General features: G+C 43.6%; 1 protein-coding gene across 6 annotated transcripts; it reads right to left on the bottom strand.

Annotated features, from left to right (window-relative positions):
* Positions 1-65: 65 nt before the first annotated feature.
* Positions 66-27,807, bottom strand: actl6b (actin-like 6B). Of its 6 annotated transcripts, none has more exons than XM_048236373.1 (15): positions 27,711-27,807; positions 15,230-15,306; positions 14,925-15,106; positions 14,130-14,230; positions 13,901-13,998; positions 13,117-13,211; positions 12,775-12,881; positions 12,572-12,661; positions 12,348-12,409; positions 11,822-11,936; positions 11,520-11,600; positions 1,160-1,195; positions 972-1,067; positions 672-758; positions 66-410 (listed from the first exon to the last, which is right to left on the bottom strand). In XM_048236373.1, the coding sequence occupies exons 3-15, from the start codon at positions 14,926-14,928 to the stop codon at positions 330-332; spliced, it is 1,053 nt and encodes a 350-aa protein (XP_048092330.1). In that variant the 5' UTR covers positions 14,929-15,106; positions 15,230-15,306; positions 27,711-27,807; the 3' UTR covers positions 66-329. The 6 variants fall into 6 exon arrangements, with proteins under 6 accessions (XP_048092330.1, XP_048092328.1, XP_048092324.1 ...); XM_048236371.1 differs by lacking the exon at positions 27,711-27,807 and adding an exon at positions 15,586-16,287; XM_048236367.1 differs by lacking the exon at positions 27,711-27,807 and adding an exon at positions 15,586-16,287 and having other exon boundaries at positions 14,925-15,090.

The following is a 27,807-nucleotide window of genomic DNA, read 5'->3' as shown; positions in this document are numbered from 1 at the left end:
GGGCACCACATACTTGAGAGATCGTTTGTTTCTGTGATGTGTGACACCAGACACTCAGACCAATATAATTTTACTGTGATTTGTCCATTATTTATTAGTGTTTGTCTTCAGCCTAGACTTTTTGCATTTGATTTTGTTCGTGTATGAGATTGTGTGATATGAACTAGCAACTTCACACAAAATAATAAATGAAACAGACCTTAGGAAGCAGGGACACAGATGAACACGACAGAATATCATGCAAAGCCGATCATGTTAAATATGGTGAATCTTAAGTGTGGTATGATGGCTGTTTCAGTGTTTGTGTGTGTGTGTGTGTGTTTGTGCATTCATGGACATTTTCTCTCCACACTCTGTTTTCCTCCTTCATCATACTCCTGCTTGGAGATCCACATTTGCTGGAAGGTGCCCTGGTCAAGTGAAGGATTGAGAAAGAAACAGATAGAGAGAGGGAGAGAGGTGAAGGAGACTAGGAACAAATCAGAGAAGAGTCTTTCTCTTTCACATGTTTAATTGTATGTGTGTGTATGTATGCATGTATAATTGTGGGTGTGTATATATGCATGTACAATTGTGGGTGAGTGTATGTGTGTATAGTGTAGCATAATCTGTGTGTATGTAGGCTATACTGTGATATGTATAGAGAGAGACTATGCTGGAGAAAGACTCACTAGTGAGGCCAGTATCGAGCCTCCTATCCAGGAACTGAATCGTCGCTCCATTGAGCTGTTACTGGCTATGAGCTTCAGCCTCATACTCTGGTGGGAGCAAAGGAGATAAAGAAAAAGAGACAGAGAGATAGATGGGAAGCGTACTTACAGTGAATTACAGAGAATTAGAAATGACGGAGAGAGAAAGAAAAAAGGTTCCAGATACTAATTAGATTTCATTTAACAATCAACATTACTAGTACTGTATAAACATTACTAGTATGTGTGTGTGTGTGTATGTGTGTGTACAAGAGAGACTACCGGCGGTGCTTTCTGTGACAGTTCTCTATTGAGCCTCTCTGTAAATCCTTGTAGCAGTGTGTTGCCCCCAGTAACAACCACACTGCCATACAGACCCTAAAGAAAAAGACATAAGTATATTTAATAACAAAGTCCAATATATGCACAGAGTGCCTTTCTTCCAGTCAACTGCACTCAATTACACTTGCCTTTTCTTCCTTCTTCCTCCTAGGGACCACATCTGTCTCACTCAGAAATATAGGATATACAGTATACTGTATGGATTAGTCAAGGCAAGTCAAATTTATTTTGATAACACATTTAACGCAATAGTGTCAAAGTCCTTTGTGAATGAAAAAAAAAAGAAAAGAAAAATATTTAGTCTAGGACTAAGCTGGCCCATGAGACATACACAAACAAGAGCACATACAGTGCAACAGGAAAGTTTTCAGACCCTGTCAAGTTTTCCACATTTTGTTATGTTTCTCATCAATCTACACACAATACTCCACAAAAAACAGGTGTTTGGAGTGTTTTGTAAATTAAGAAAAAGACAATATATAATTTACATAAGTATTCAGACCCTTTGTTATGACACTTGCAATTGTCTTCTATATGCTTCTCTCATCTTCACAAAGGAATTCTCTAAGTAAGTTCGGAACGTCACATATTACCAACCTCTTACGTGTATGTGTCACTTACTATTAATTTCTATACAAACCAAATCGGCGGATTCCTAAAGAAACGCAAGCACCCACACCATAAGTGTATCTAAATTAGCTATGTGCCAAAAATTAAATTTTACCGTGACTCGAAGAGCTGCGACAAGAATTCTCGGGCTAACCGTTGATGTGCCTTGAGAAAGGTTGGGAATAGGCTCCCACCAGCCCAGCACTAAACTCCGAAGTGTGGTACACAAAATCGTGGTGCAGCTACTGCAAAAGCTTTATCTCCTCTTTGCTTGAGTCTGGAGCGTGGGACGTGCAGAAGACCCTTGATGCAGGATCTAAGGGACCTGGGGGCTGAATGGTAGTGGATGAGATCTGATATGTAGGGTGGGGCCAGGCCATTTAGAGCTTTAAAAACCATCAAAAAAATCTTAGATTTTGTACTGGGTGGGCAGCCAGTGGAGAGAGGCTAGAATGGGGGTAATATGCTCCCGCTTTTTAGATCTGGTCAGCAGTCTTGCTGCCACATTCTGGACCAGCTGGACCTCATTCATACCATAATTTCCCAACTATTAGTCAAGGTTTATACACTGATTGTGCAAAAATGAGGTTAATAAACAGGGCCAGTTAATATATATCTTGAATATATCTTGTTAATATCTATCTTGTTAAAAGAAGGGAGGCGGACTGGCGCTGTACATTAACAATAGATGGTGCAATCCCGGACATGTAACAGTAAAGGAGACTGTATGCTGTAAGGATGTGGAGTTATTAGCGGTTAGTCTCCGTCCGTACTACATGGCGAGGGAGTTCTCGCACGCAATTGCTGTCTGTGTTTACGTTCCACCTCGAGCTCTTCTGGATACAGCGTGTGACGTCATCCACTCCACAATCGCAAGGCTTCAAACCCAACACACTGACGCCTTTTTTGTGATCTCTGGTGACTTCAATCACATAACACTGGACTCCACACTCACAAATTTTTACCAGTATGTTGACTGCCCTACAAGGAAAAACAGGACAATAGACCTCATGTATGCAAACATGAGGGATGCATACAGTGCAAACCCCCTCCCCCCACTGGGAAAGTCAGACCACAACCTCATTCATCTCCAGCCAATGTACAAGCCCAAAGTACAGAGGCTACCAGTTCCCACACGCACCTTCAGGGAAGTGGACACCAAGTGGATGAGGCTCTGAGAGACTGCTTCGAGTGTACTGACTGGAGTGTGTTACAGAATGGAGAGGGACTTGGAGGAGGTCACACAGTGCACAACTGACTACCTGAACTTCTGCATGGACATTGTTGTTCCCACCAGAACTGTACACTGCTTTCCCAACAACAAGCCTTGGATAACCAGCAATGTCAAGACCCTTCTCAACAGGAAAAAGATGGCATTCAGAGAGGGGGACATGGCAGAGCTGAGGCGCGTGCAAGGGGAACTCAAATTCAAGCTGAAGGAAGGTGGAACAGAAGCTGCAGGAAAACAACTTGAAGGAGACATGGGACTGCATGAAGGTTATCACTGGCCTGAAGAAGAACAGCAGCTCTGTGGAGGGGACCTGCACAGGGCTTAACCAGTTGAACCACTTCTACAACAGGTTTGACTCCCCCCTGCTCCAGCTCCAATGGCGGTGGTCTGTCCACCATCCCCCAGCCCCCACCCTCACACCCCCTCAATACCAGCGCAACACTCACCTCCATCATCACAGGCTATCGTACCCCCACCATTACTGGATTTTGCACCCCTCCCACACATGGTGATCACGAACAATGAGGTGACAACGACCTCAGTCAACAGCCATCAGACACACAGATCCCAGATGCACCCCTCCCCCTCCCCTCCCCTTACACCCCTCACCATTACAAAGGATCAAGTGACAGTCCAACTTAAGAAATTGCGCAGCAATAAAGCAGCTGGGCCTGACAGACTGTGCCCAAGGCTACTCAAGGCCTGTGCTGCTGAACTGGGGGAACCACTGAAGCACATCTTCAATTTGAGCCTACGCCTTGGACAAGTTCCAACACTGTGGAAGACATCATGTCTCACCCCTGTCCCTAAGAAGCCACACCCTAGTGAGCTTAATGACTACAGACCTGTCGCTCTTACATCACATGTGATGAAGACAATGGAGCGATTGGTCTTAGGCATGCTCAGACCCCAGGTACACCATGCACTAGACCCGTTACAGTTTGCTTACCAGGAGAAAGTGGGCGTGGACGATGCCATCACTTATCTTCTACACAGGACACATTCCCACCTGGACAAGGGGAAAAGTGCTGTGAGAATCATGTTCTTTGATTTCTCAAGTGCTTTTAACACCATCCAGCCCCTCAGATTGGGAGACAAGCTTTTGCAGATGGGTGTGGACGCTCACCTGGTAACCTGGATTACAGATTACCTGACCGAGCGACCACAGTTCGTCAGACTGAAGAACTGTCTCTCTGACACTGTGATCTGCAGCACCGGAGCGCCACAGGGAACTGTGCTCTCTCCAGTCCTGTTCACCCTGTACACATCTGACTTCTGCTACAACACAGAGTCATGCCACATGCATAAGTTTTCTGATGATACTGCAATTGTGGGGTGTATCAGGAACGGGCAGGAGGAGGAGTACAGGAGCCTGGTGGAGGACTTTGTGCAATGGTGCAAACTCAATCATCTTCAATTTAACACTTCAAAGACCAAGGAGATGGTGGTGGATTTCCGCAGGTCTAAGCCCACTCTGCTACCAGTCCACATTGATGGGGTCAATGTGGAGGTGGTTAGCACCTACAAGTATCTGGGTCTCCACCTGGACAATAAACTGGACTGGTCAGCCAACACTGATGCACTCTACAAGAAAGGGCAGAGCAGGCTGTACTTCCTGAGGAGGCTGCGGTCCTTCAATGTGTGCAGTAAGCTCCTCAGGATGTTCTACCAGTCTGTTGTTGCCAGCGTCCTCTTCTATGCAGTAGTATGCTGGGGTGGAAGCACAAGGAAGAAGGATGTGGGGCGAATTGACAGGCTGGTAAGGAAAGCTGGCTCTGTAGTGGGAGCTGAACTGGAGTGTATCACTTCACTATCTGACAAAAGGACCCTGAACAAACTGATCAACATCTTGGACAATGAGTGTCACCCACTCCGCAGCACTATTGTTAAACAGAAGAGCCTGATCAGCTTGAGACTTCGCTCACTGCCTTGCACAACTGACAGACTGAGAAAGTCATTTGTCCCCAGGGCCATTGAACTGTTCAATGCCTCACTTAAGGGAAGAGGAGAGATAGACTTCTCTGCATAGCACATATGCATAACCCCCCCCCCCCCCCTCCATGCCACAGCCGAACTGTGGCCACACTTATACATTTTCTTAAATAGTTAAATATATAGATATATAGACTTTCCTTTACTTTATTTCTGCATTGTTGCACTGTTGACTTACTCATTTGCACTATCACCATGACCACTATCACCACTGCACTACCACCATGACACTCATTCACACAGAGCACCTTAGAGCACCTTACCATACCTTACTATGCACAGAGAATCACAGGCTCAGTCCCTGCCTCAGTCATTGCAAAGCGCTCTGATTTATTAATCACCACTATGTGGATACTGTTTTAGAATTGATTTAGATTAAGTGTTAGTATAATTTGTAATTTAGTTATTTGTATTTTAGTATATTTTTATATATTGTATTAATTGTTAGTATAATTTGTATTTTAGTATATTTAGCATATTCTTTATCTTCTACTGTCCTTACTGCTTAGTTGTGTTTTTATATTATATACTTTAATTACTCTTCTGCTGTTAAAGAATGTGTTCGTCTTGTATGTATGCTGCTGAGACCTTGAATTTCCCCTGGGGATCAATAAAGTATCTATCTATCTATCTTGCATAAAACACTGTCCTGCAGTTAATACACAATGTGGCTTATACACAGGAAATTACTGTAGTGACCATTGGGACCATGGTTACTTGTCTGACCAAGGCCCTTCGTCCCCAATTACTCAGTTTGGTTGAGCGGCCAGATCTGAGAAGACCCGGTTGTTCCAAATCTTTTCCATTTGAGAATGATGGAGGCTACTGCTCTTGGGCACTTTCAATGCTGCAGAAATGTTCTTGTATCCTTCCCCAGATCTCTGTGATGACACAATCCTGTCTCGCAGATCTATGGACAATTCTCTCGACCTCGCTGCTTGGTTTTCACTCTGACCTACATCATCAACTGTGAGACCTTATATAGACAGATGTGTGCCTCTCCTAATAATATCCAATGAATTCATTTAGGCACAGGTGGATTCCAATCAAGTTCTAGAAGCATCTCAAGGATCATTGGCAGAAGTAGGATGTACCAGAGCTCAATTGCAAGCATCATAACTGAGGGTCTGTTTACAAAACACTCCAAACACATGACAAAATGTAAACAACTTCTGAAGGGTCTGAAAACGTTCCGGTTGCACCAGTGGCGATTGCTGCTCTTAACAGGGGAAGCTCTGATAAAAATGGTCAATTATTCAGTTAATATTATTAAGGTGCTATATTGTTCTTTGAGGGCAACAATTATCCCAAAACCCAGAATAGGCCAAACAGTAGGCTATAGAGTTGACATGGCATAATGTAGCCTACACCGTTATATAGCGCGCTACCTACGAAACAAAAGCAAGTCACAAACTCTGTAACTCCACATTACGGTTTTATTTACAGTATGCTATTTACAAAGACAAATAGAAACCGACTGTATTGCTCCCAAATTATGAGAATTTGAGCTGCAACTTGCCTTGCCTCTCGACTTCACCTGCCAACACTGACGGTACCGATCCACTTGCACGACACGTCATACGCGTAGAGTCGCACTGCCTCCCCTCGTTCAGTCGTGTGTGGGCATTTTGTTTAAAATGTCAGTTACCAGCTCATACTCAGTTCGTTTTAACGTATCTTAAGTGTTTTTCCACAAATTGACCACAATTTTAGGCATGTACTTAACAGTATACAACACATTAATAGCCTAAACAAACTATGCAAGCCATTTGGAAATCTTGTTTTATTTAAACTACTCAATGCAATCTCAAATCCTCACCAGAAACACTAACAGTCAATATATTCATCCAAATCCTAGTTTCGTTTGTTTTATGGACTACTAGGTGGCCGTGGAAGAGATTGTTAAAACATTATTTGTCTTGTAAGCGGAACCAAAGTTTCACAGGCATCAGAACAAAGGACCTACAACCTCGTTTCATTGGAGTGGTCAGAATTTGCATAAAGATGGGCCTTGAATTACCCATATGATGTTTGTCAATTTTAAAGAAAATTTTTCATGTAAAGACATTTGTAGTTTGTTTCGTAACTATTGAATTACAACATTGTGAAAGATCGTAATTCCAACGACTACAAAACCCATCAGTCGCTTAGTGACGTTAGCTCATTTACAGCCACACTAGATTGTACAAGCATACCAGCAACAGGTCTTAATTGGGCTTTCCTTGCCGAAGAAAATACCATGAGTCAGAGGATTAAACACATCAGGTAAGTTGTATTCATCCATAGACTGTACATTACATACTGTTAAGTGACATAGCAGGCAGCAAGATGCAACCGTTAACTAGCATAACAGCTCTTTTCATTACGCTTCATTTCATTACGTTGGTGACGCACATCGCTCGAGACGAGAGATGTAGTCCACTGAGTGGATTCGCACAAAACCAACATAACTTTTGAAGTCTATCGAACAACAGTACTTTCTTGACGTGAAAAATTATCTTTTAAATTCGCACACATCATATGTGAAATTCGTGGCACAATTCAAACTGGACCAAAAAATAATTGTTATCTCTCCATTAACTCCCGTTCATAATTTTTTGAAAGTTGGACCGGAAGTAGAAGGGGCGGGACTCTATGACGGTTCCTCCAATCATCATACAGAAGCTCGGCGTCCAGGCCATCCCACTGTCCCAGAGACGCCGGGCTTCCCTGGAAATGACTATTTTGTGGCGCTTGTCCAATAAAGAGCTAGCTTTTCTGCACTGAGATCAGCCCACTCTGTAGTGCCATTAGGCGTGTTCGACTTGAGGCAGATCTGTGCAGATCTGACTTGATGTGATGCATGCTGGGTTGAACACAATGCATACTGGGATGGACCAGAGAATGTCTAATAAGGGGAGAACTGCCACTCTCGGAAAACTTCCGGTTTCTGAACTGGTTGCAGTTCCTTCTGTGGTTCCACATGAGGGCGCTCGTCCACGAGTGCAGAATGCATTGAGGTCTATGGAGCTGTACCCCTCAAAATCCACTTTTCTCGGGATATAATTTTTTTTCAAGTAATTTGAATATTGTATTCGAAAGGGGAGGCAAAGAAAATACACTTGGTTGAGTATTATATTTTTTAAAGTCACTTAATTGTTCTAAAAAGGATTTCAACCGTGTCAATGACGTCATTCATTAGTACAATGCTAGTGTTTTATGGGCAACAACGATCCAACCTGTAAGAAATCAAAAGGACATAAGTACTTGTTCATTCAACTTTTGACCTATAACCCATGTTGAAGTTATACAAACTACAATCAAATCTGAGATTTGTCAACGACAATCAGGTGAAAGAGACAAATTTAGCCGTCTAGCTCCATTGACTCCCATTCATTCTGCACTCATGGCGATCGCCCCCAGTGGAACTCTGGTGGAACTGCAACCAAAATTCGGTACAATGGGACTTAATACGGAGTGGCCAGGCTCTCCGTAGACGGGCTCTGGTAAAACAAAGTAGCCATGGGGGCGGTCCTTGTCATTCCGAGGTGCCCTGAATGCACCCTTAGCCTGCAGACAGATCTTGCAGTTGCCTTCCCTAGCGTTCATGGGCTTCGGAAAAACCTTTCTCCGAGTGAAAACATCATCATTTCACGTCACTTAATGTGTGAGTCAGAGGTCGGAAACTCAGGCTCGGTTTTGCTAACAGAGTTGCCCAGTTAGGGGCTCGTCCTCACTTTTGTCGTCACGTTGTAGTTCGTTTGTAGTCCATGTGGCCTTTCATGTCCAACAGTTTTAATGTGAACTTGGGAATTTGCCCTTTTTATCACTTGAAAAGCTGCATATCTTTCTTTCACGAGCATCTTACACTATATTTTAACCTGTTGAGGAGTGAATACTTTAAGACAATGCCGTTCCCCAGAGAGTGAATTATTTTCCTGGCTCCTTCTAGAATTCTACGCGAACGTTCTATAGTTTCAGTGTTCTTAAAATTGTTTAATGGCAGAAAAGTCCCTGAGGGTAATTGTTGCGTCATGTTATAGAACCTTTTTCGAAAACGTTCTAATCACATATTTGTGATCGTACTCCCAGGGGCCCAGCTGCATCTGATCACATATTTGTGACCGTACTCCTCAACAGGTTAAGTAAATACAGTTGTTTGTTTAGGATTAGTGAGTGTATGTTTTAACCTTTGTTGTGGCATCCATGTTTGTCACACATTCGATGGCAAAGCACTTGAACACTTGCTGTCGGAAAAACAAAGTAGCCATGGGGGCGGTCCTTGCCATTCCGAGGTGCTCTGACCTAGCGTTTATGGGCTTCGGAAAAACCTTTCTCCCAGTGAAAACATCATCATTCCGCGTCATTCACGTCACTTAATGTGTGAGTCAGAGGTCGGAAACTGTGGCTAGATTTTGCTAACAGAGTTGCCCAGTTAGGGGCTCGTCATCACTTTTGTCGTCACATTGTAGTTCGTTTGTAGTCCATGTGGCCTTTCATGTCTAACAGTTTTAATGTGAACTTGGGAATTTGCCGCTTTTGTCACTCTGAAAGCTGCATATCTTTCTTTCACGAGCATCTTACACTATATTTTAAGCAAATACAGTTGTTTGTTTAGGATTAGTGAGTGTATGTTTTAACCTTTGTTGTGGCATCCGTGTTTGTCACACATTCCGACGGCAAAGCACATGAACACTTGCTGTCGGAAAAACAAAGTAGCCATGGGGGCGGTCCTTGTCATTCCGAGGTGCTCTGAATGCACCATGAATGCACCCTTCCACGAGCTGCACGAGCTAAAACACGCCCTCATGACGTCAGTTCAAAGACGTGATAAGGCCATTTGGGAGGAATGTCCTCATGACGATTATGACGGGAGTCTCATGCTGCTTCCTTATGTTGAATATCAAAAAATAAACAGAAATCAAAGGGATACCTTCTTATACGTGATTTCTGCAACAATGGTAGGCTAGCCTACTGAAAACGTTTGGATATTCTGTTATTTTCTGCTGTTGGCTAAATAGATAGACACATATATAGGGGAAACACTTGATATTGAATTTATGTGCTACAATGCAGGCCTGTTAACTGTATGACAACAGTGGTTTATTTAAACTACATCATAAGAATTTATTTCGTCAGTCATCATGCTCATTTTAATGAGTAAGAATGAAAGTTCTGCTGTGTTTATTGCAAACAAAATTCCGCGATATCTCCCGCGAGTCACGTCAGGCAGACTGTAGCCTGTCTGTCCGGGATGAGCTGCCCTCTGTTGTAGCTCCTCCCGGCTAGCCTTTGAAGATCACGTTTGTAGAAAGCCAGACCAAGTCAGATCTGCCTCAAGTCGAACACGCCTATTGAAAGTCCAGTGAAGCCGAGCGTTTTTTTTGCATGTTTTTTTGATGGATTGTGTCGTCACAGCAATGTATTACGGGTGCGAAATCACGATAAAAGACCGGCAAAACCTTATTGCTGAACAAACTAGCCATGAAGATGAAAATGTTTTCAGCATGTTCTAGTTGGAATAATAGGCTAGAAGCTAATGTAGGCTAATAGTGTTATTTGATGCGATTTTCCGTGATATTTTAGAGGAGGCTGAGCTTCCCTAGCCTGGAAACCAGACTTTCTGACTTCGCAGAGAGTCTGGCCTAGATCCATAGGCGTTCGTTTATTTCCGGGTGGGAGGGCCCAGTTTGAGGTTTAAAATCATTGGAGTTCCTTTGAACCGCTTTGAACCAATCACTAACAACCGGCGTTTCGTCATACAGAGAAGTTTCTCTGCAGCACGCCCATAACAAGCACGGGTGCATCTTATCAGCAAACAATCACACGTTTCATCTGCGTAACTCTCGCCAAAATGCATCATATAGTGTTTTGTAAATGTAACCCAAGTCAAACTATCATATAAATGCATAAGTACGTCCAAAGCGCCACTTTTAAGCTTTTATGCGTTGTCGTTTTCGGGTGAAATGACCTTTTGAATGGGATTCCTATAGGGCTACTACTTTTTTGATACAATCGCGTCAAAATCGCTATTTTTCAAATACTATGAAGGCTCGACACTACATGAAACTTTGATCATATCATCATATGTAGAGACACTGATGATGCTTCGATCAAAGTTTCAAGTTATGTCGAGCCTTCTTAGTGTTTGAAAAATAGCGATTTTGACCCGACCATGTAGCCTACTAAACTACAGTTTGACTCGGGTACGTTCGTAGCCTATTTCAAGTGACAAAATCTATGACTAAAGTTTAACTGACGATATAATATCCTACTCCACTGTGACTTCGTTCATGACACTCCTGTTAATAGGCTAAACTATTATTTACATTTGCTCAAAGATTTCATAAGTATAAGTAATTTTCGCTCCCTACATTGATGTATTCAAGGCGATCTGCTTCAGGGGCGGGGACGTAGTAATTGAAACACCATGCCTGGGTACGTAATCGCTCTCAGGGACGCCAACTGTTCGCTGGTTGGTCGGCTGCCCAACTGCCGGTAAACGAAAGAATCAACCTATTCCAGACGGAGTACTGTAGGGAAAAGAAATCGACCGGAAGTATGTAGACAGGCTAGAGCTTCCCCTGTAGTCTTCTCTCTAATCGCCTCTGGGTTGCACTGTACATACCATCTCACTTTTACACAGAGAATGATTAGATTATGTAAATGGATCTCACTGGACGGATGTCGATGTCACACATTCCGATGCTGGTGGTGACCACATGACCTACTCCCAGCATGGTATTCCCTGACAAACCCTAATACAGGAGAAATAATATTATATAATGTAATCTGGTGTTGTTGTGTCCTGACATGCATGTAAACACTATCAATATATTGACAGCTCCTTTTATACTTTATGCAGTACTCTTGAAAATGCAACAGAAGTATAGTAGCCTACTGGGTCTCTCTAGAGTAAAGTGGGATGTTGCCCTGTTTATAGTCTACCGAGGTGTTATGTTGATATGAGCCTTTTTACCTTGACGTTAGATGGGTCAAAGAGGCCTTCTGGGATACGTAGGCGCTCAGCTCCATAATCTGTGGTGAAGCCGTTTGGCATCTCATAGTGTAGAGTTGGCATCTGAGCCGCCACCCTAACCACGCCCGTGAGAGCGACGCACAAACACAGAAATGCACACACACACACACACAAAAAACCTTAGAATGCCAGTGCACTAGTCTGTTGGTATGGGAAACACATGGATTTCAAGAAATGCCTTTTACACTGCTGGTCAGAACACACCCTCTATCCCATGAAGTCAAAAATAAGTTGTAAAAAAAACTGTGTATATGTCTGTGTGTGATATGGTGTGTTTCTAAGAATGGTGTTTCATAGCTACCTAGGATCACACATCAGCTCGAAATGAAATTTGGATCATGATTTGAAGATAGCAAACTGCAAAAACTCTATTTGTGCAGTCAAATGTAAACACCCCGTCAACATGGACTTGAGTGCAGTGAACTAAGATAAATAAAATGGTGTGATGGAAGATTTCACCACTTACTGCTCATCATAGGGGGAGTCAGACACCTGCAGAACAGATGCTTGGAAATCCTGAATCACCTCCTGTTAGCGTGTGGAATCCAGAATTGGATAGAGAACGGAATGGAGAATGAGTAAACAAAGCAGATAGAAAATGGATTTAGTGTGGGCGTAGTTTTCTTGTCATTAGTCCCATATTGTGTGAGGCAACAGTGCAAGTGTGAATTACGAAGCCGATGTTCTTACATTGCACATGTAAGTGTGCCACGATTTTGAAACTGGAGGGAGTTTATCTTTCTTAGTCCAGTTTGGAGGCGCACCCTCTCTTACCGGTTCCTACACATGAAACACACACAAACATGATATGCAAATAAAGATTTCGGAAATCAGTTTGGAGAGAGAAAGGCAAAAGAACAAGAGAGAAAGATGAAAAGTAAAGCAGACTGCACCTTGGAAGCGATCATATAAGGTGGTGTGATCTCAATATTCATCTCCTGGAACAGTTCTCTGCACTGCATCGTGATGAAGTCTCCAGCCAAGGGAGATTTAACAATACCTGTATACAGGCAACAAAGTTTACTGTAAACTAGGCTAGAATCCTTTAAAGGAAAGAAAATATTGTTGTTATATAAAGGAATAAAAATATTGTTATATAAGCAAACAAGCACACTTAATGCAACTGGACACTGGTAATTCTATCTAAATAGTTATGCACACCTTGAAGGGAAACACCTTGAGACAAGGTGCAATGGGTTCATATTGAGTATGTGTGTGTGTATGTGATTCCTTACCTTGCTGCAGGACATACCCATCATGCACTGGGATGGCGGTGGTGTGTGTAGCTCCACTGTCCAACACCAGTCCTGTTGCACGGCCATTAGCAAAGCTATAGCCAATGATGTTAAGGGTATGTGATGCCATGAAAACCATCTAATGAATGCAATTTTGATCTGCATACATACAGTATGTGCATGTAACTACTGTACATGTTTCAAGCGTGTGCATCATGGTCTGAAACAAAACACTTTAGCTTGAGAGAACTGCATCAGCAATTGTTTTTTTCTGAATGGAAGCATGCTATTAGTTTGATGCAAAAGCATGTTGGTGTTAGAGTTGCAGCATTAAATGGTGGATTCTGTACTTCTGACAAATGGTTGTGGATATTTGGGCTCAACCACCAGACAAATCGCAGCCCTCCATTTCACGCTCCTAAAGAAACATGTTGATTGGCTGGAATTGTTTTAGGCTTGCTGTTAGCCACTATGCTTGTTTCCCATTTACAGATCTAGAACTCTGTACAAACATTGTTTTTTCAGTACACACAGACCAGAAAGCTCGAGGGTTGTGTAGTGCAATTCACTGAATTTCACAAGAATCATATTGGATTAGAATCACAGATATCACCTTGAAGTTTTCAGTTGGATAAGGCACATTGGTTGTAACTTGAACAGTGTCCCTTGTGCAGTTTAGATTCTGATGTTTGAATAATACTTTTCAGCATTTTTGATTGGTGATTGATTAATGCTGCCTGAATGATGGCTGATGACTGGCGACTGAGGAGTTGTGATTGGATACGCAGTGAGAACGGCAGTCTTGCACAGGAAGAAGGCAGGTATGTTGTAGTGCTCAAACATCAGCTCAGTAAGCTTCTCTCTCTTCACACGAGAGTTCCACTGTGAAGGAACACACACACACACACACCACAGACAGACAGAAACACACATGAATATTCATAATTAGCACCACTTTAGGTGTGTGTGTGTGTGTATGTGTGTGCAAGCATGTGAAAAGCATGTTTGCTTACTGGGGCCTCAGACATGAGCACAGGGTGTAGGTTGGGCTCTGATTTGATGTATTTGCTGTATACATGATCCACAATGGCCTGGAATGCCTCCCAGTCCTCAACTGAGCCAGACACAGAAACAGGGAGAAAGAGTGACATAACAGCAACATAGCATGTTAATGTGTGCTAAATGCTGGTTTGTGTGTGCTTGTGAATTGGTGAGTCCTGTGTAAAATTGGCCGACATCCACAACCTAATGATGATAGATAGATAGATAGATAGATAGATAAATAGATAGATAGATACTTTATTGATCCCCAAGGGGAAATTCAAGAAAGGACTGCGGGATCAAGGCCCGGTGTGTGTGTGTGTGTTTGTGTCCATTTACACATATTTAGATATGCTATAGAAATAAAATTGAATCTAATTTGATCATTTATTTGTTAGTACCGGTACTGTTTTTTGTATGTGCTATACTTTAACTTGCATACTGTACATATTAACACTGTAGCTGCTGTTATCATTGTAAGTGTTGATTATGTATGTATGAATGCAGGTTTTGTGTGTGTGTGTGTGTGTGTGTGTGTGTGTGTGTGAATGCTACTTGTTTGTGTGTGTTGTGAATGCTGGTTGTGTTGACTGTTGTCATGTGTATGACCCAGGACGGTGGCTGCCACCAACATGAATAAGACTAGCAGTCGCTCCCACGCAGTCTTCATCGGTTTCACACAGCACAGACGAGATCAGCTCACCAATCTGGACACCGAGAAGGTGTGTGTGTGTGTGTGTGTTTGTGTGTGTGAGTGTGAGTCATACTCATGCCATTCTTCAGCGGTGAGATTAGCTCCACTCCTGCTCGGGGCACATGTAGAGCGGGTGTGTCTAGGTGAAAGCTCCGCCCAACCAAACTCTCTTGCCCCGCCTCCGTCTCATCTGACCCCTCCTCTTCTATGTGTACTCCCAGAGAGGTGGGGAAGTCAGCCTATGGTAGTACCCAACTGATCAATCAGGATGAACATCAAGGACAATCAGTTATATAGGTGCACCATAATGACAAATATGGGGCTGATGGACAGATGGGTTGATGAATAGGAGTGTGGCAAGGTGGACAGGAGACTCACTTTGGGGCAGTCCTCTCCTGCATAACCTGCCCGTGTGGAGAAGGAACCGATGTCAAACACCAGTGCACCTACCTCATCTAAAAACACACAGAGAGAGAGGACAGTGTAAACACATTGCACATGCCTTCCAAAAAAAGGAGCAGAACGCAGGAGTTGGTGAGGTGATGTCATGGTAGGCTAATGCATTTGCTGTGGGAGTTGTGCATGAGTGTCTGTCTCTCTGTGTGTGTGTGTGTGTGTGTGAAGAGGAGATAGAAAGAGGGAGACAGAGAGAGAGAGCGTAGGTTACTTCAATCCTTTATGAACCATCTGAGACTGTTTATTATAGGCTGCATTAAAAAGCTGTTGCCACTCACCTCCGCCGTATACACCACCGCTCATGCTGACATTAACCCGTTTCCCAGTGTCGGTAAGACGGAACCCTTCGCCTATCTATTAACGGCCGGTGCAGGAACTGAGCATGCACGCAACAGACAAATAGCGAAACAAGTCTGTATGGTGACACAAAATATAAAGGCGCTACTGCTTGATATGTGGCTTCAGGAACGGGTGATGACTTGAATAAATAAAATAGACACAATCTCTCGTCTTCTTCTCCCGGTGCCAACCGCCTAGCCAAATAGCAGAGCACGAATGATTGGTCGAGCGGCCAAAGGGTAGACTACGCTACTCCGTCAGGTCACGGTTCCCCCAGGTAATGTGAATGGTTAGTGTCAGTTCGTTAAACTCTTTGACGGAGCTGCATTCCGCCTTCATAGTGGATATGTTCCTCTTGCGCCTTTAATAGCTGATCTGTCCCTTTTTTCATCAGAAAGGTGCTAAAACAGGGACTGACTTACAGGTGACCATTGCAATATGCTGTTATTACAATAGCCCTCGTTTAATTCCTCTGAAAGCGCACAGATGGGCGTGTTAGCATTAGCCTAGCTGGAATGAATCGGAAAACTAGGCTATTCTATTTTAGTGTCAAACTCTAAACAGGAGTTCTGAGTAGCCTACTGTCACGTCTAACGTTTTGATCAGAGCCTAGAATCTTTGGAAACGTCTGACTCCGCATAATTTTGGGATATGGTTGCTGGGCAACGTTTACCCATCTTCGGTCAAACCATTCTGATCTTTCTATCCTCTCCCGTGCTAGAGTGCATCTTTACTTGGTGCATTCCTGTGCAGCACGAAGCGCGTAGTTGCGTCACCTAAAATTATTTTTATGTGTTTCAGCAGCATATAGCCTACATGACTAAACAGAATCATTTTGGTTCGCGGTCTCTGCCACTACGGGTCTCTTCCATCCGGCAACATAAGTCGCTTCTGGTTTTACTTTTTGTTAATATATTTGAGTTACAAAAGCCCCAGCATCGCAGTCTTCGTCTGCTTCGCCGTCTATGTGGCCATACATGTTTGGAGTTATCGACCCAGGCGGACATAGTGAAAATTTGGCAAGAAAAGAGAAAAGGGAAGTGGAGAGGGAAGAATGGGATATCAAAGACTCGGGGACGGACTCGCCCTCAAGTCAGTGAATCCGCCAGAATGTCAGACTCGTTTTTGGCAAGATCAGACGGATGTGTGGGTCCAAAACCGGGGATCCGGAACGAATTTGCTAGATCCCTTACAAAATATAGATAGGCCTATCTGCATAATAGGCTATTATATTGTCCAAAATATTGTATTTCTACAGTAAAGTGCATAGCCTGTAGGCCTAGTGCATGTTTGTTTCGTGTCCAAACTAGTTACGGAATTCACAAAACTGCATTTTTATTTCACTTGAAGTAGTAGGCATAGTGCATTTTTGAAATGGTTGACGACCGGGTCAGAAACGGATCCGGATGCAGCTCATCACGGGCCCAAAATCGACCCAGGACGGATAGACTATCGCAATCTGCCACTGCCGCGGCAGGGTTGTGTGCGAATGGATCCGGACCTGTTCTGTTTAGAGCCCACGATAACTTGCTTTCTGTGCAGTGTGACTGAGACAGAGATAAAGCGTGTTATGTTTGCTGTCCTAACATGACATGCTTGGACTGCACATGCATGAATATATGGCAAGCTGTTCAAGACAAAACGTCTGTCAAAATAATAACGCTTCCACGCAGTAGATTTTTACTTCTTCAGGAGTAAAAAATAGACGTCTGAGCCGCCAGACGCCAAATTTTACGCGGTGCCACGCCGCGAAAAACTTTAAGCCTGACGCCAGAGGTAAAAAATGACGTCTGGGTGATTTGCTGCAATGCCAGAGCCTTTGTGCCAGAGTAGACACAGCATTGGCTGCTGGAAACAGGAAATGCAGCCGCTATAGCAGTGTTGCCAACTTAGCGACTTTGTCGGCATATTTAGCGAGATTTTAGACCCCTGCCGACTTTTTTTTTTTGTAAAAAGCGACTTAGCTTACAAATCTAGCTACTTTTTCTGGCGTTCTTGGAGACTTTTTGAGACTCTGATGTGATGGCATGTAACGTCCCTTTTTACTCTTCTGAGTGAGCAGTGAGTTTGGCTGTGCTGTGTAAGATCATGCCTGTTTCGTTTGTGAATTAGCCTACATCGAGTTCGCCCAAAGCGTTGCCCCATGATTATAAAAGTAATGACTGGCCTATGTAGTATCAGCCCATGTTATCCACGGAAGTAGATGTTCTATAGATCTAACAGCTCAGACAACGTTACTGGAAGGTGCAGCAACTTCGGGTGAGATTACAACCAGAGTCAACGAGACGAGAGCAATGACAGGAAAACAGGGACACGCGGCTTTCCAGCACCGTTCAACAAAGGAAAGTAGGCTACAACTTCATTCACAAGCAGATAGTTCAAAATCGAGCATACAAGTTAGAAAAACCTAAAGCATTCGTTTAGGCTATGTAGCCTCAATGTTGTCAATGCATGACAGACTGTCGGCTGAGGGGGAAAACATTCTGTCGGTCTGTCCGAGTGACATTAACTAAATAAATCCAAAATATAGCCATTGTCGTAAGGTTAAATTGTGTGTAGCCTATGGTGAAGTTATAATCAGACTTCAAGCTGTACAAAGCAAATGCTGAAGTTGGGAATAGGTTGGAAATGACTGATTTTCATTGATTTTGTATCAATTACCCTAATATACAAGTATATTAAATTAAATATATTTAAATTAGGCTCTTAAAGTTGTCTATTTGAGTAGGCCTAGGAGAAAAGCAAACAGGTGTAAAGGGGAATTAAAGGGCCATCACTGTTTTTTGTTTTGGGGGAAATAGTTGGCAACACTGCGCTATAGCAGAGACTTTCTAATGTGGAGACACAGCACTCAAAAAATACTCTATAGAAATGCATGTGGCTAGTTTGTCACGCCAATATGGCCGTTGTCTACACATATCCCACCCCTTCCTCGGCAAAACGTTGACATGTGAATATATTGAGCCAATCATATGGTGTGTTGTGAAGACATCGTGCCAATCATGTGTTGTGATCTCGCCGCTGGAGCAAGATTGGTGTCGTGAAGCCTTGCGCACGCGCAGTTCGACCCAAAGACTGTGCCCGATGAGTGCCCTTAAAACGTTGGTATATGGCCGCCGAGTGGAGGGACTTGCCTAAAAGTTTTATTCATGGCAGAGTAACTGATAGTTTTGCTCACTACAATTCCCAAGTAGCTTGCCCAACACTGTATTATTCACATGTAATTCTGCTAGACTGTGACTGAATATTTGATTTATGAGCTCCACCTTTATCACCTTTTTGGTAAGGCAACTGCTCTGCCCATGACCGGAAAGCACTGCAGAGGGTGTGAAAACTGCCCAACGCATCACCGGTTCCTCACTCCCCTCCATCGAGGCCATCCAGGGCAAGCGATGCTTGCGTAAGGCGCGCAGCATCATCAAAGATTGTTCTCACCTCAACCACAGACTGTTCACCCCACTCTCCTCAGGGAGGCTTTACAGGTCTCTCCGCACCTGAACCAGCAGGTTCAGAGGAAGCTTCTTTCCTGCGACTGTCACCCTACTAAACTCTAGCTCTGCATCCCGGTGACATCCAACGAACTTAAGCCCCCATCACCCCCCCGCCCCCGCCTGATGCCTCCTTGTCTGTGCTTGTTGAGGTGTCCACGACCATGGTGACTCAAGGCTGCCATGGCCGTAGAGTATATACTTATACTATATACTATACGCCCATGGCAGCCTTGACAGGGACAACAAGGAGACGGACATCCCCCACCCCCTCACAACTGGACTACCCTATCCCATTCATAGTGTCTATTTATTTACAAACTTATCCATAGCCATATTCTACTGCTCTTCATCCTGCACATACACTTATTCTTAATACTATTATAATGTTACTGTTTCTGCACTACAATGGTACTGTTACCACACTGCACATAGCTGTACATACTGTACATATCTGTTTATACTAAATATCCATATTTATTCAGTTTGTCTGTAATATATTCACTGCATAATACACTGCATATATCTAATATTTTTCTTACTACTACTATAATGGTACTGCCACTACATTGCACATATCTGTACATGTTGTTTATATTACATGGCCATATTTATTCTGCTCTTCTAAGGTTACTGCTAATACACTGCACATACTTATATTTAATTTATACTACTCTAAACCACCTTCTGAAAACAACTGTACACTGTCTACACTGCACTATATCTTTTGTCTATATGCACCAACTACTTTGTATATCACATTGCACTTTTCTGCTTTTTTGCACTTCTGGTTAGACACAAACTGCATTTTGTTGTCTCTGTACTTGTACTCTGCACAATGACAGTAAAGTTGAATCTAATCTAATCTAATCACCTGCATTCGCCACTCTCCCATTTTCCCACTGTCTGGATGACTCGGTCCTCTTTTATGGAGTTTACCCAGTTTCATTATGTACTGCCACCTGCTGTCTGTAGCACTTTTGTTCTCAGTCTAAGTGTATCTAAGCAATTTTAGCAAGGTGGACTGGGATTATACAAAATTACATGCACCAGTTGTGCATGTACTGTCACCAGCATGACAGTAACCTCTGTCTCACTGAGCCTGTGAAGACACTCCCAGATTCTTTACTGATTGCATTGAACAGGGCTGGTCTCAGCTGTTTTTAAAATGTTTCTTAATTCCTCTTTATTTGATCTCTTCATTGGGGCTGGAACCTGTGAACTGTGAATAACACATGCTGGCCTTTTTGTCATGTATTAATGAACTGTTACACTTACTTATGCCAAAAAACAATGTCTGTTTTTTAACGATCAGAAACAAACCTACAAACTTGCACTTTTCAATGTTTATGGAACTTTTCTAACAGATATTGAACTCAGTTACACCATTTCCTTTACTTATTCCAAACCAATGTCTGTTTATCAAACTTTGATGGCACTGAACTTAAATATGAAAACACTTGAAAATGTGTATGGAATTACAACTACATTTAACTCATTACAACTTGTATCAAACCAGTTTTTGTCTATGCTGTCAAACATTATGGATTATGTTCCCAGTTTTAATCTGGGATGTCATCACTTTATATGATATACAGTATCAGAATATTCTATTACTGTTAAGCCACTATGAATATTAAAAAACACACAACCATGTTTCCTGTATCAGCTCTTCTACTCTGAGTCAATTTACTCAGGTTTGTCACTCAACCACATAGCCTACTTGGAATAGCCTACCCCTCAGGTGTCTGAATGGCTGATCTCACACTCGATCAGTAGGAAAAATGTGGGCAGGGGAAGTGGTTGAGCACTGCTCTTCCATGCCCACATCCACGGCTGAAGTGCCCTTGAGCAAGGCACCTAACCCCCTTACTGCTCCCCGAGCGCTGCTGCAGCAGGTAGCTCACTGCTCGGGGTTAGTGTGTGCTTCACCTCACTGTGTGTTCACTGTGTGCTGTGTGTGTTTCACTGATTCACAGATTTGGATAAATGCAGGGACCAAATTCCCCCTACGGGATCAAAAGAGTGTATATATACTTATACAGAAAGGTTCCATTAACATTTACATGAGATCAGCCATTCAGACACCTGAGGGGTAGGCTATTCCAAGTAGGCTACGTGGTTACGGGTGCAGAGAGACCTGTAGTTGGTTGCCATGGCGCCGCCGCGTTCGGACGCCTTTTTGGTTGCTCCGCCTAACTTGTGCTTATATTTACTCTTTTACCTTTTATTAACCCCTAATTTTTTGCACTTTTCCACTGCACTGATTACGTATGATGGCGTTACACTCCGAAACATCGGAAATGAATTGCCTTTTTTGTTTCGGGATGTTTTAATTGACGATTCTACCTGGCCGACTGAGATTCTCCGAGATGCATCAGGGAACCATGGAGACGCATCTCGGCGCAGAAGGAAAAAACACCGAGGAAAACGAGCCGGGGCCCGTAACAGATTGCGGAATAGAGCTCATAGGCCTCCACTGCCTAGCATTCTCCTAGCCAATGTCCAGTCTCTTGTGAACAAGATGGATGAACTAAGAGCGAGGATACAGTTTCAAAGAGACATCAGGGACTGTAACATTCTATGCTTTACTGAGACATGGCTAACTGAACTTGTTCCGGACAGTGCCATCACTCCGGTGGAGTTTTCTCTGCTGCTCGCTCTGACAGGACTGAGGAATCTGGAAAATCGAAAGGTGGCGGTGTTTGCATCATGACGAACAGCAAGTGGTGTGATCCTAGAAATGTCACCGTTCTCTCAAAGTCCTGCTCGCCTCATCTAGAACATCTAGCGATCGTCTGTCGACCCTTCTACCTGCCCCGTGAGTTTACTTCGGTAATATTCAACGCTGTCTACATTCCTCCACAAGCCAACACAGATGCTGCGGTTTCAGAATTGCAAGAAGTGTTAAATAGACAACAACACACGCACCCTGAAGCTGCGCTTATTGTGGCCGGTGATTTCAATCAAGTACATCTGAACCGGTCCATGCCTGAATTTATTCAACACATTCACTTCCCTACACGTGGTGACAACACACTGGATCACTGCTACACACAGTTCAAGAACAGTTACAAAGCGAAGTCTCTACCAGCTTTCGGAAAATCAGATCATGCCGCTGTTTTCCTACTGCCTATGTACAAACAGAGAAGTCGGACGGACCCCCCAGTGACGAAGGAGGTCAAGCGCTGGACTGACCAATCGGAAGCCAGGCTACAGGACGCCCTTAGCAACGTTGACTGGGAGATGTTCAAGACGAACTCTGCTGACATCAATGAGTTTACGGAAGTATCATTGAGTTACATCAATATGCTAACTGATTCCATCATCCCAACTGTAAAGATCCGAAGCTTCCCTAACCAGAAACCATGGGTGGATAGAGAAGTGAGAACGGCATTAAAGACACGCACCATGACTTATAATGCTGGGCTTATTTCAGGGGATATGACGGATTACAAAGCAGCATCTTATAGTTTACGTAGTGCAATTAAAGATGCTAAGCGGCGCTATAGAGACAGAGTTGAAGCTGATTTCTTGGAGGGTGATCCAGCACGAGTGTGGAAAGGACTCCGAACCATCACTGGCTTTGAAAGAAAGTCCCCTCCTATGATGAATGTGAGTAAAGCCCTCCCTGATGAACTTAATGCTTTTATGCTCGCTTTGACATGAAAAACACAGACTATATTGGACTAGCTGCAGCATGTGAAGCAAATGAGGATGCACCTTTCTGTGTCTCTGAGGTCGATGTGAGCAATGCCTTTAGGAGGGTAAATTGTAGAAAAGCTACTGGACCGGATGGAATTTCTAACAGGGTTTTGAAATCCTGCGCTGCTCAGTTAGCTCCTGTGTTCACTTATATCTTTAACACATCATTGGCTCAAGAGACAGTTCCTACTTGCCTCAAGCAGTCTGTTATTGTTCCAGTACCGAAAACAAAAGTCCATCATGTCTGAATGACTACCGCCCAGTAGCCCTGACGTCTACAGTGATGAAGTGTTTTGAGAAGCTTGTGAAAAACATTATCTGCTCATCCCTCCCTGCCTCCTTGACCCCTCCAATTTGCTTACAGAGCCAACAGGTCTACAGAGGATGCCATCTCAAACCTCATGCACACCACCTTAACTCACCTGGAGGAGGGGAATGGGAATTATGTGAGGATGCTGTTCATTGACTTTAGTTCAGCATTCAACCGCGATAGTACCTCTCACCTTGGTCACAAAGATGAAGGCCTTAGGACTGAACACCACCCTGTGTCACTGGATATTTGACTTCCTCACCAACCGTTCACAAGTGGTTAGAGGGGGACGTCTGACATCTGACTCATTAACCATCAGCACTGGTGCTCCCCAAGGCTGTGTTTTGAGTCCACTGCTGTACAACATCTACACACATGACTGCAAAGCCAACAGTAGTCATACCTCCATCATCAAGTTTGCAGATGACACAGTGATCTTGGGCCTGATTAGTAACAACAATGAACAGTTCTACTTGGATCAGGTTGATGAGGTGGCACAGTGGTGTCAATCTAACAGCTTGACACTGAATATCAATAAAACCAAGGAAATGGTAGTGGATTACAGAAGGCAGCAGCAGAACTACAGTTACACCCCACTAATGATCAGCGGGCAACCTGTAGAGAGTCACAAGTTTTAAATACCTTGGTGTCCTCATTACTGAAGACTTAACATGGACTGTTAACACTCAATATGTTCTGAAGAAGTCCAGACAACGACTCTACTTCCTTCGTCAGCTAAGGAAATTCAAAGTTTCTACATCCATCATGAAGGCCTTCTACACTTCAGCGGTTGAGAGTGTTCTAACTGGTAGCATCATCACCTGGTATGGGAACTCCACAGTTAGAGATTGTAGTACTCTGCAGAGAGTAGTCGCTCAGCTGAGCGTTACTATAAGAACTCAACTCCTGCTCTACAAGATATCTATTCCAGAAGAGTACTCCTAAGAGCCCAAAAAGATTCTGAAGGACTCTTCTCATCCTAACAATGGATTATTCCTACGCTGAAATCAAGAAGAGGCGCCTATGTAGTCACAAAGCCAGAACTGAGAGACTCAGGCCATCGAACTCTTTTTATCCCCTCAGGCCATCCCAACTCTGAACTCACACTATACTGACTTTGCACTCATTCACTCCCTCAGCACTCATGACCCCACACACACACACACCTACAAGACTTTTAGCACTTTTACATCCCTCTCCCTATGCTACAGACCTTTTTTATTTATTTTCTTATTTCATCACCGTCAAAACACACACACACACACATATCTGACTATCTCTCTCCAACTTTTGCACACTTTTTATTTATTATTTTTGATTTCTCCTCCATCTACCCATGTCCTTGATTGCCTAGCCTTTCTGCCCCCCCATCCCCACACACACACATTGTCCACTGTCATCTTCCCAACACACATCCCCTTGCAGCACACTGCCCCCATACACTTGTCTTCAGGGACCCCAACACACATCCTCTACATACTTACACACATACACACACACACACTACACCACACACACACAGTCACTGCTCCACCCCTCCCGCACACATCTCTTCACTGTCATCACTTTCACATACATTACATACAGTACTCTTGCTTGCAATAGTAAGTCCCTGACCCCCAACACACACACTTACATCATCACTGTCATCACTTCACATACATACAGCACACTGCTTGCTACAGTAAGCCTCCTCTACATACTTGCTGCACTGCCCCCCCACATACACAGCACATTGTCTTCAGGATCTTCTCAACACACATCCTCTACATACCCCTACAGCACACTGCCCCCACCTACCCACCTACACACACACACACACACACACACACAGTCACTGCTCCACCCCCTCCGCCCACACACACATCTTCACTGTCATCACTCACATACATTACATACAGTACTCTGCTTGCAATAGTAAGTCCCTGCCCCCATACATACACAGCACATTATTTCATCAGGAAGCTTCTCCAACACACATCCCCAACATACTTACAGCACACTGCCCCCCAATACACAGCACATTGTCTCATGAGGGAAGCTTCTCCAACACACATATTGCACACTGCCCTCTCCCCACATACACAGCACACTATCCCATCTCCCTGTCATCCCCCCAACACACACACCAAGACCCCTGGCAGTTGGGTTAGCCCCTGAGCCGTGGATCTGCCCAAGGTTTCTTCCTTGGTAAGGGGAGTTTTCCTTGCCCCTGTTGCTCTTAGGTGCTCCTTGTTGGTGCCCCCACCCAATCCCAATCCTCCCCCCTTTTTTTTATGCAGCCCTTGCCCACTTAATCTACTAAACCCCTCTTCTACTGCACTTTTACCCCCATTAATGCACAAAATAGGCTGACACCAGACATAATTTCACTGCATTTCTTACTTCCAGTAACTATATGCATGTGACAATAAACTTCCTTGTATCCTTGTATCCTTGTAACACCTCCCTGAGGGGAGTGCGGTGAACAGTCTGTGGTTGGGGTGAGAACAGTCTTTGATGATGGTGCGCGTCTTACGCAAGCATCGCTTGCCCTGGATGGCCTCGATGGAGGGGAGCGAGGAACCGGTGATGCGTTGGGCAGTTTTCACACCCTCTGCAGTGCTTTCCGGTCATGGGCAGAGCAGTTGCCATACCAAAAAGGTGATGAAGGTGGAGCTCATAAATCAAATATTCAGTCAAAGTCTAGCAGATGCCCTGCAGTAATGCAATGTAGAGCTACACCTTCCTCAGTTCCAGGGGTGTGAGGAGACTGTTCAGCTCTTTTGTGGTAGTCCTTGAGCAAGGCAGTTGTTCTGGGGAGATATAAAATAAATAAATGAATAAAAAGGGATTTTGTTAGAGTGAATTACATGTGAATAATACAGTGTTGGGCAAGCTACTTGGGAATTGTAGTGAGCAAAACTATCAGTTACTCTGCCATGAATAAAAACTTCACTACACAAAACTACCACCCCAGTCAAATGTAGCAAGCTTAGTAACACAAACACAGCAGTAGGCTAGTTCACTACATAGGAAGCTACTTTAAATTGTGCTAATTTCACATGACAAAAGTGTAGCTTGTTTGGCCAAACTACTTCATATAAAGAAGTTAAGCTATTGAAAAGTTACTTTATTCAGGAAATAGTGAAGCTACCACCAACACACTTATTACTAGCTAAGCTACAAGTAGCAACTGCCCGATAATAGGCTACAGTCTGTGCCACTTTGGGTAAAATTTGCACGGCCAATGTTATATTAGTAATATTTGATTCATTTCTACAATAGCATTAAAATGTCAGTTGTAATGTAAGTCAGTGTTATGGAATATGACTCATCAAGTCTCAGTTCATAGCCAGGTGAACACCTGAACACCTAGCAAGTAGCCTAGCTAGCTGGCTACGATTTACATACAATAACAAAGATCCTTGCTCCTTTTCAACTCTCTGGTAATATTGCATTCACAAAATACAACCAATAGTACGATAATGTTAAATCTTACTTGTGAAAAGTAATCCCCCGAGCCCTGTTTGCGATGGTCCGCCAATTTGAGCAGGAATATGCTGCACATTGCTCTGGCATCTTGTGTCTTCTGCTGCAACTATAGCGGCTGCATTTCCTGTTTCCAGCAGCCAATGCTGTGTCTACTCTGGCACAAATCTCTGGCATTTCAGCAAATCACCCAGACGTCATTTTTTTTACCTCTGACGTCAGACGCAAAGTTTTTGCGCGTGGCACACGTAAAAATGTGACGTCTGACGCTCAGACGTCTATTTTTTACTCCTGAAGAAGTAAAAAAATCTACACTTGGAGGCGTTATTTTGGCAGACGTTTTGTCTTGAACGGCTTGCCATATGAATAGGCTACAGGAAATCTAGGGCTAACCTATCTACTACGTCATAACCAGACAACGGACACTTGACTGTATCGGCAGATTCTTTGAACTTTGTCCAATGTCAAACTGTAGCCCACCGGAAGAGATAACTAGCTTAAACACATTTCTGGCCTCAGATCTTTTAAGTAAACATGGTCAGTGCGTGAGAGTCCATGCATTAGTCTACCTAAGGAGTCCAAATGCCGTAGGACTTTTGGAAATACACCCGCCCGGCATGCTTAGCCTGACTCTACCCAGTAGTTTTTAATTCTCTATCTTTCTCTCGTGTGAATGTGTGGAGGGGGTGATGTTCCATCCAAAATTTTTTGTCAGAGAAAGATGGATCCGATTTTAAGGAATTATAGGTTAACCATTTGGGAAAGAGCTTGATTAAAAGTTTACCATGCTTTGGAGATGCCTAGCCTAGGCCTTTGTCCGTTTATTTAATGTTGAATCCTTTGCTGACACTTTGTTTTTATGTGTTAGCTTATATAAGTGGAATAGTCATTGATTTTATTTATCGGGATAGGTGTGTAGGCTACGTGTTTGGGGGAAGAGCCAGGTATCCTGGTTTTCCTCTGTCGAACTCACACACAAACACACGCGCGCGCAAATAGAGGGAATGTTTTAAAATATTAAATGTTTTGATATTTTATTGTGCCCACTTAAAATTTGGATGAAGATATTCTGTTGAGTAGGGTAGTTTACCCTCAAGCTAGCCCTTTAAGAAGCCTCCCGTCTCCGGTTCCCATGCTGACGTCAGGCGCGAGATGGTGACCGGCTGGAACTGCTGCGCGAGTAGAGG

The sequence above is a fragment of the Alosa alosa genome, chromosome 24, assembly GCF_017589495.1.
Source record: "Alosa alosa isolate M-15738 ecotype Scorff River chromosome 24, AALO_Geno_1.1, whole genome shotgun sequence".
NCBI lineage: Eukaryota > Metazoa > Chordata > Actinopteri > Clupeiformes > Clupeidae > Alosa > Alosa alosa.
Note: the sequence above shows the minus strand (reverse complement) of the source record. Positions and strands in the feature narration are given on the sequence as shown.